The 9,370-nt window shown below is 37.2% G+C and overlaps 1 protein-coding gene across 2 annotated transcripts; it reads left to right on the forward strand.

The window, feature by feature from the left end:
- The first annotated feature begins 758 nt into the window (after positions 1-758).
- LOC111221506 (protein lifeguard 2-like) lies at positions 759-9,360 on the forward strand. 2 transcript variants are annotated; one of them, XM_022744890.1, is made up of 12 exons: positions 759-980; positions 1,633-1,681; positions 2,029-2,096; positions 2,200-2,264; positions 2,379-2,432; positions 2,526-2,576; positions 2,671-2,710; positions 2,816-2,853; positions 2,979-3,066; positions 3,196-3,291; positions 3,547-3,600; positions 3,742-9,360. In XM_022744890.1, exons 1-12 carry the CDS (start codon positions 966-968, stop codon positions 3,889-3,891), a joined length of 768 nt encoding a protein of 255 aa, XP_022600611.1. In that variant the 5' UTR covers positions 759-965; the 3' UTR covers positions 3,892-9,360. The 2 variants fall into 2 exon arrangements, with proteins under 2 accessions (XP_022600611.1, XP_022600612.1); XM_022744891.1 differs by having other exon boundaries at positions 1,636-1,681.
- The last annotated feature ends 10 nt before the right edge of the window (positions 9,361-9,370 follow it).

The raw sequence follows: 9,370 nt of genomic DNA on the forward strand, positions 1-9,370 counted from the left end.
ATCAAAGGTGGGTGTTGTCTGGTAAATCTCATTACTACTGTTTGTAAAGGTTATGTTTGTGCTCCATAATGTTCTTAACTTCCATCTCATTAGTCTGGAGTGCCTCTTACTAAACCAGTCTCTTACACAAAGAGATGATGTCATGTCGACCTGTTTTGTTGCTAAAACTGTAGCGTATAAACAACTAGATTCACCTAACGCTCTGTAGTAGTGTCTAGTGGTTTTCCATTAATGCCCATGCATGTGTGGCTGTATTTGAGACAGATGACAAAGTCCACCTGAAGTATAAACAAAAAGTTAGTTGTACATCGTTCACTGTGTTTGTTCATGTTTTTGTTGTAAGACATTGTATATAGGAACAAATTCACAAGTTCAGGGGTTGTTGGGTTTGTTTTTAATATATTCTCATGCAGGATGAATGAACATATGCTGGTTATTGATATTCCATTATATCTATGCCTCCCACTTTCCTCCAAAGTGGAGCAAAAATAGTTATGTAATGCATATGTAATTCAGATATGTAAGTCCTCTGGTGAGCACTCGGATGATTATCTGTCCTGGAACACTGTGGAGAAGGTTTGTGCCAGAAAAGAGACACATTAACAACACCCCTGTTTAGCAGCAGCAGTGGTACAGTCTGGCTTCATGTCAGTGTTTTGGAACTACCTGGATTTTGCCAGAACGACCTCATTAGGCCGAGGATAGGGGTGGCGTGGGATCAGGGTTAGAGAGAGATTAACCACATGGAGGCCTATAAAGCTTCAGTGTAATCCGCACACTAGAGACAAATTCAGAGCGACAACTACGCTACAGACAACATTCTGCTCACAACTCGCAGTGTTTTTGGACCATTAAATGAGAGAAGAAGAGTGGAGAAAGTTCAGATTTGGGATTTAAAACATCCTTCCATTGACTTCAAAATAGTCTCATCATCAGAAACATAAAGGAGACAAAAGGGAATAATCATGAAAAAGGGAAAGGTATGTTTTTTACTCTCCTAACTCCAATTACGCTGCAGCTACATGATATACAGTGCAGTGATATGTTTTCACTTTAGATCCATGACATTTTAATGTCATTTCTTGAGTTTGTCATTTGTATTGTGATAGATGATAATAATCTAAATAGGTCAAAGTCATGATTTTGATTGTCGACTTGTAGATTGTTTCTGACTGGAAGCATCACAGACAAGTTCAAAATCAATCAATCATAAATCATGTAATGACATAATATGAAAAAGTTGTCTGTTGTTTTTTTTGGTGTGAGTGAAAGTGCTGTTTGAATAACCATTGGCTTCTCTGTAGTTCAGCTGTAGTGTAGTCTTTGCTGGCTTTCCAAAGATGGAGGCCCATCACATTCATCCTAATCCTTTGAACCAATCACACATGAAGGCTGTTCTGTTGACAAATCTGTTTTGGGAAATTGTCTGCAGAAAGCTTTAACATTAGAATGTAATGTGTCATAGACTCTCCGCAGCCAAATCATTGGTTAAAAGGAAAATTATTACTGTGCTGCTTCATGTTTGTGAGAGTAAACAGGTTCATTGCTCTGTATAGAGCATGTAAAGACAGCTATGTTTGTATACAACATATTAAAACTGTGAGGACCCTGCAAACCCTGATTGTATCCCAGCAGGTTAATGATGGCAATGAGCCCCCCAGTTATCAGGAGGCAACAGCAGGTATGTCCTTGTTATTTGATATTTTATTATAGATGATAGATTATAGTTATAGATGCACACTGTCTTCTGGTTTTACCAGACTTACTTGTCAAAATACAAGGTGAAACATAATAAGCAATAATTATAATCACATATTTCTCTTTATAATTTTGCACTTTATTGAAGTTTATGCACTGTGACATGTTAGTGCCAGTCAAACTTTCCTCCCACATGGTGGCTTTAAATTTTCTGAGTAATTCTGCAGCATCATTATCAAAAAGCAAAACAAATAAACATATATTTATGACTGATTTCTACAAACATCAAAAATGAACATGTCTGCCTCCCTCCCTGGCTCCTTCCTTCAGGCTATGAGGAGATGCAGGTTCAGTTCGCCTGGGATGACAAGGCCATCAGGCAGACCTTCATCAGGAAGGTATTGGAATTTTTTTATTATTAAAACAAATGACACCGACACCGGAGAATACATGTCACAGTGACACTTCCATTGCTCTGACGTGGTGTATCTCACCCTGCAGGTCTACGCCATTCTCATGGTTCAGCTGTTGGTGACCGTGGCAATTGTTGGTCTCTTCACATTTTGGTAACTACCTCTTCTGCTCATAAGTCCCATTGTTTACAAATTACGTTTTTGATCTTACACTTCATATCAGAGTATGAATTATTGATTGGACCCATTTCATTTTTCTGTCTACAGCGCTCCTGTGAGGTTTTTCATTCAGACTCATCCTAGCTTGTACATGGCATCATAGTAAGTGCAAACACATCATCACATCATTACACATTGTCAGTCTTTCCATCTACATTATTTATTAAGCTTTGCATCATCTTTTTCCCCTTTTAGTCTCATGTTCTTCTCCACCTACATTGCACTGTCCTGCTGTGGAGAGCTGAGGTAACGCTTCAAAACCACACAAATATTCATGACAGCACATACAGGACGCTGCTTTGATATAAACTTGTTATGATTTTCTCTCCTACCCAAACAGGAGGCAGTTTCCCTGGAACGTCATTCTGTTAGTTCTCTTTGTGAGTATTACACAGTACGAAATACGGCTCATTTTACTTGAACACAGTGTGGCCTTTACACAGCACACAATCTAACTGTGGCTTTCTTTCTTCCTTCACTCACAGACTTTGAGCATGGCCTTCATGATGGGATTTGTGTCCAGGTAAATCCATATTACTACACACATGCATCTGTATGAGACACTGGTTTTCAACCATCAGTGTCTTTCAAAGGCGGAAGACAGAGAAAGGAACGATGTTGATATATGTGTCTTTGCTCTTCCTCCAGCTTTTACAACACCAAATCAGTGGTGCTGTGTCTGGGAATCACAGCTCTGGTGTGTCTTTCTGTCACCGTCTTCAGCTTCCAGAGCAAGGTCATCTCTCTCTCTCTCTCTCTAACAATGCTGAAACTATAACTTGAAACTGCTTTCAAGCAACAAAACAGACAGATGTTGTTATAATGAAACAAATCCACCATGTGCTTTTGCTCTTGCCTACTGCAGATTGATGTCACATCCTGTCAGGGCATCCTGTTTTCTTTGTGCATGGTCATGCTTCTCTGTGCCATCACCCTCTCCATTGTCGTCCCCTTCGGATATGTAAGTTCACCTCCTTCTCCTGTTCCAGTGGGATCCATTCAGGCTTTCTAGAAGAAGTTCAAAATAGCTGTAATCAATGATGAGTTAAACAGCAGTTGCAGGTTAATGCCTCAGGTGCTGCAGGCTGTATTTGGGTCTGCGTCAAGGGATTAGCCTCACAGATAATCTAGGAAAGCACTTTGCTGTCTTTCTTAAATTAGCACCCTGCTATCCTTCTTAACAGTGTTTTGTAATGCTTTTTATCTTGCAAAACAGGTTCCCTGGTTACACGCCATTTATGCTGTATTAGGAGCCATCCTATTTACTCTGGTGAGAATCAGATACATCAATATATATCATCAATATATATATATATATATATAAAAATAAAAATCATCCCCCTGAATATCATTTTTCTCTCATTTCCTTAAACTCTTTCTCCGTCTCCCTCCCCATCGCTTTCTATTACAGTTCCTGGCATTTGACACGCAGTTGCTGTTAGGGAACAAGCGCTACACCATAAGTCCAGAGGAATATATTTTTGCCACCCTCAGCCTCTACCTGGACATTATCTACCTGTTCAGCTTCCTGCTGCAGATCATGGGAGGAGGCCGCGAGTGAAGAATCCTCTGCTACATAAATCTATCTGTCAGCTGGATTTGTTACTCTCAAGATGTTATCAGTGCTATAAGGTTTCTGATGAATTACCATTTTAGTTTGTACATGCATCAAAACTATGTAAGCAAGACACAGCAAATCTGTTGGTTCTTTGCTTTTGGTTATGTAATCTTGTCTGTACAATCCCACTGCTGGTTTTGTCCCGACTTGGCCTACATCCGCCTCGTATCTCACTGTAGTTGTTCACTGTACTCTGGCCATTCCTGTTAATCTGGTTTTGTATTACTGAAGGGTCTGCTGTGACCTCACCATCCTTAAGTGTGTGTTTAAAAAAATTAGGCTCATAAGTGGATAAAAGCAGCCACAGTCCCAGAGTTGAGCATGATCACTTTCCTTGGCTGCATTTCTGTTTATCCATCACTGAGCCAAAAATGAAGATTCAGGAAATCTGCACTTTCAAGCTCAGCAGGGTTGAGTTTGTTTTAATAGCCAAGTCTTTCACAAACTAAGTAGATACAGTTTGTTTTCTACATGTGTATTTTTCTATGCCCAGCGTCATATATGACAAGTTTAATGTTTTACTGTCTATATGCGTGTGTGTAAGATGCAGTATTTTGATTTCTAACAGCTCAGTTTGAGCCTGGATGTTTTGCGGGTAAATACTGTACATGTGAAACCTGAACCAGTGGATTTCAACTCACTTCCAGCATTAACACTGAAGCTCACAAAGTCCAACCGTAAAGGGAAAGTGTGTGTGTGTGTGTGTAGCGGCATACAGTACTTTTAGTCAGTAGAGATTATTTGTAATTTCTATTTGACTTTAATGTGGCCTTTGGGATGTGACAGAAAATTATTTAGTGTTAACATGCTAATGGTCACAATGTGAGCATTAGGAGTGTTTTACCTGTGTAGTGAATTTCAAAAACCTGGACAGGACATGCAGGGATACACTATATAGCAAGAGTAAGGTTTGGTTTCTGAAAAAGAAAACATGAATACAATTTCCTGTATTTTCATATCAATATAGCAAATAACACATTATTATTATTAAAGTGGTTATTTGTCTATTTTTTATTTTATTTATTTAAATGATAACACTAATATGTGGAATTATTCATTCGTAGAATTACTAATGCCACGACACATTTACTTTTCACCGTCTCAGATCTGCGTCTATACTAAGCTGTGACTGCTTTATCTTTCATATTGTTAAATTCAAGCATCTATTCAAGACAATATTGACTGTAAATAAAAAATATAGATTCAATTATTTATTCTCCTCCATCACCAGTGGAAATTACACCCACCTGCAACCCTAAACATAATGGACAGATGGCTGGTTGTGGTTTACCTACAGAGCAGCCGGACCACGTACAACTCAAACGCCCTGAGACATATGATGTCAGCTCAGCTGGATGTCGCCCTCTACAGGCCACAGTCAGACTGACAGCTGCTTGTCTTGTTTTTCGTTTAACATGCATGGAAAACCTTTTTTTTTAATATGTTAAGAGGAGAACTTCAGCACCTGAAGAAACAAGAGCAGGAGGTGATGCTGGTGACAATTATCCAGATGATGAAATACACAGTTCACCCGATCATTGAAACAAGACTTTTATTAAAAAAAAAAAAAGGAAGAAAAACTGACATATTCAAATTCAAAGAGAAAACCAAGAAAGAAGGAAAATCTTATCTCAATCAATAAAAAAAACACAAGTTACAGACAATTTTAGCAACTCTGGCACAGGAAGACAAAAGTAGCCAAGTGGCTTTGCAAAAAAACCAAATATCAAAACCTCTTTCCTCTAACAAAACTGTACAAAATGAGTTCTTGTATAAATAAGAAAACTGTTCACAAACAGGAAGTGAGACAGGCCCGGTCGGATTTTCAAAATATCTGTGATTCACACAAACCTGGTTCATACAGTGTTGAGCAACAAGACAAGTTTTTAGTATTTCCTGTTCAGAAATGTCTCCTTAAGATGACATTTAAAATAAAAATATTTAAACTACCCATTAGCAAGATAATAGTACACTATTTACTACATATTATTATCATTAAGTTTTCATTAAAAACCAAACAGACGAGGGCCACTAGAATCAACTAAGTTAGGAGACATTTTGAAAATTCAGACTGGGCAACATCTAACCACCTGTTTGGAAATCCTGTTTTAGCAGCAAAACATTTTGAAGCTATGAAATAAGCCATCAAATCTACATTAGGATGGACATAAAGAGGATTTTCAAATTGGTGTAGACTAAAAATAATAAGTATAAGGAGATTTCTTTTCTGGCAAATATTGTGTACTGTCTATAGAGTACACCACTGATCTTTGTATTCCTCCAATTTAAATGTAACTTAAGGTTCTGTCATTGTCATGATGCAAATTCATTTTCGGGCATCATGATTTCTTGTTATTATTATTTCTGCTGACAAGTTTGTAAAAAATAAACTAAAAATAAATAAACACTGTGTTGTAACAAGTGGTCATTTCATAGTTCCAAAATCCTGTTTTTGTATTAAAAGTGATGGCTAATACATGGAATATCATTTCTCTGAACATATAAACAATATCCATGACATTTTCCTTCATGGTGCACTGAATCTGAAAACTTGCTAGTCACTGTGTTATCTGGACAGGTTATAAATCATAAAAAAATCAAGGAAACACGCAAGAAGAAACAAACAGAATGGTGTAAAGAGCAAGTGGAAGGAAAAAAAAAAAAAAAAGACTATTTACAAAATTAGCTCTCGTGTCTGAAAACTCTCACCCTCATAAAAGCTGCGCTCTGTGTTCCTCCTGGGCGTCTGCTGAAGCCAATAAAGTTCATAATGAGTCTGTTTACATGCACTCCAACACTCCATTACATAAACTGACGGAAACTCAGTTCTGTTGATGCATGTAAACAAAACCAGATCATTTTTTTGAGTTGTTCGTTTTGAAAAATCTGCCAAAATACTTGATACTTTAGTGCCCAGATAATGCTCTCACAAAACCTCTCGCCTGTCATAATGTGGAATATTTCCTGCATGTAAACACCGTTATTGTGATCTCTCTCTTTCTGACTCTATCAGAACCAGTGAAAATGTTTTTTTTTTTTTTTTTCATCTAGCCACACACAACAGATGATCGTCTATGGATGAGCGTAGTTTACCTGCGACCGAGAGCTAAAAGAAGGGTGGCTACAACATCTTTGGTTGCAGAATTGAACAACAGAAACACACAGCAAAAAGAAAAAAAAAAGATGATGTGTGAAAAAACAATACAAAGACAATACAGAGTCAGAAACAGAATCATTAAACTGCGAGCCTTGAGAAAAAGACGGTATCACGCTGTGTTTTTCACTGGATTCAAACACGAACAGTTGAAGAGCAGGAAGAAAGGCTCCTCGTAACCCTACAGCTAACTCGACTGACAGGACGACTAACTCGGTGGCATTCAAACAAGCCTGTTGCCATTTCCGTAGTATATACAACTTAGTGTCAATCCTATGAGAGATCAGGCAGTTCATCCAGAGAAAAAACATTAAGGCTTAGCTAAAAATAGTTTTTGCTGAATTTTGGATCACTCACAAATTCATTCAGACTTTGCTGTCTCACTAAAGGCTGTAAGAATCGTCTTTAATGGCACTTCCATGGTCTAGTGAGCAGTCCTTTGTAAAACCATTATTTCTATTATCTACATATCTACAGTTTTTTGATGTCTGTATAAATTAAAGTTCAACATATTTGGATGTACTGTATGTGGTGACATGAGCTTCACTCGACATGCTGAAACCGAAACATACCCGGGCTTGTGTGTAATGAAGCCTCTCGGAGCCACAACACTGATGCGGCGTCAGTATGAATCTTTTTGGATCAGCACTAAAAATGAAGTCATTGTTTGGTTCAGCTCTCCACTCTGAAAAAAAAAAGACTTTCTACAAACAGGCCCGACACAGTATCAGGACAAGACGACACAAGGATGGGAACGGAAATTCGTGTGTAAAACAAAACTCGATGTGCACAAGAAAACAGCATCAATCCCTACGTGGAGAAAAGCTAACATCTACTCTCTAGGAAAAGCTAAGATCTACAGCTAAAATCTAAATCTACTTCAAAGATAAATTCATCCAAAAAATAAGGCAAATTATCACAAAGGTTTTCAAGTGACAGACAAGAGAAAAAAAAAAAGAAAAAACAGAAGACATTTAACTTTCTACAAACTAAAAATCACTGACAGAAAATCAAACTCAGGTGACAACAGCAGCATTGAAAAACAAAAAGACTTACAGCTCCCTTTCCTGTCGGACAAATTATTCTCAGGGATTTTGTGAGTCTTCTATTTGATTTCCCTCATTGCTTTCTGCTAAGCTACGTCTTAATTTAGTAACTGCATTGTTCTTTGTACACATTACGTCTCAGTAATCTAACTGCTCAGATCTAAAGCATGTTCACTTCATCCCTTCGACGGCACGAGGATGAATTTTAATGATACCTGAAGGTTTGCCACAACAAAACCGCTTAAAACCACTTCTCATGGACACGGATGCAACGTGGAGTTACATCATAACAGAGCAGGACGACTATTTGTATGAACAGGTGTCATTTTTGTTGTTGTCTTTCGATGGTGCACAAAGGACTTGAACTGAATTAGAAGTCATCCAACCATCAAAGGAAAAAAAACCTAACAATAATTTCCATGAGCCAAATATCAGAGCTCATCATTAATGTGTGGAGTAAAGATCCATTAAAGTCAATTTCATCTTGTCTTTACAGACTATAGTATTAAATAACTTCTTTTCTATAAATGTATGTTTCAATGATCTAAAAACTCTAAAAAATAGAACTATAATTCAAATATAAATAGAAATAATTGATTGTCTTTTGTTCACTTATGAAAGAATGGTTTAAAATTAAAAAAAAAAGGAATTTGACTAAACTATAAACAGTCAATGTTATTATCATCTGTGCGTGAATAGAAATCTCTGCAGCAGTTACAGGAAGAAGTAGCTTTAAACGGTTTGCCTCCCACAGTTGACAATGACTCAACACATCAGACCAGCAAAAGTGTTTGCAAGTTTTTAAATCTGTACAAATTTTTGACCCCGCTGCTGCAAATAGAATGTCAAACAACAGACATCAGGAAATAAAAATAAAAGTTTGCATATTTTACAAAAAAATAAAAGACACATTGTGTTTCAACTCTTCCTTGAATCACTCTGAAACGTCCAGAATGCTTTTTTAAAAATAAGAATTTGTTATATTACGTGCACAAAAATAATGCTCTGTGTCTTTTCCTCCCCTCATAAGTTTTTTTTTTCTGTGTTTTTTTTTTTTTTTAAACTTCTTGTTATGTTCCTTTTTCAGTTATCAAAATAGATCAAAGCTTCTCTGAAGAAGATTCCCACCTTTGGTTGATCAACTCTTGAGGATGTGAGCAGAAAAGTCCAATGAAGTTAAGTGTTGTCCTTTTTCTTAAAAAAAAAAAAAAATTACAGACAT

This window comes from Seriola dumerili, unplaced genomic scaffold (genome assembly GCF_002260705.1).
Source record: "Seriola dumerili isolate Sdu_G_001 unplaced genomic scaffold, Sdu_1.0 BDQW01000088.1, whole genome shotgun sequence".
NCBI lineage: Eukaryota > Metazoa > Chordata > Actinopteri > Carangiformes > Carangidae > Seriola > Seriola dumerili.

What these genes read in the sequence shown, in the direction of transcription:
- LOC111221506 (XM_022744890.1), top strand. An exon ending in TTATCAGGAGGCAACAGCAG is followed by an intron (nt 1,682 to 2,028) that starts GTATGTCCTTGT and finishes TCCTTCCTTCAG; the next exon opens with GCTATGAGGAGATGCAGGTT. An exon ending in AGCTTGTACATGGCATCATA is followed by an intron (nt 2,433 to 2,525) that starts GTAAGTGCAAAC and finishes TTCCCCTTTTAG; the next exon opens with TCTCATGTTCTTCTCCACCT.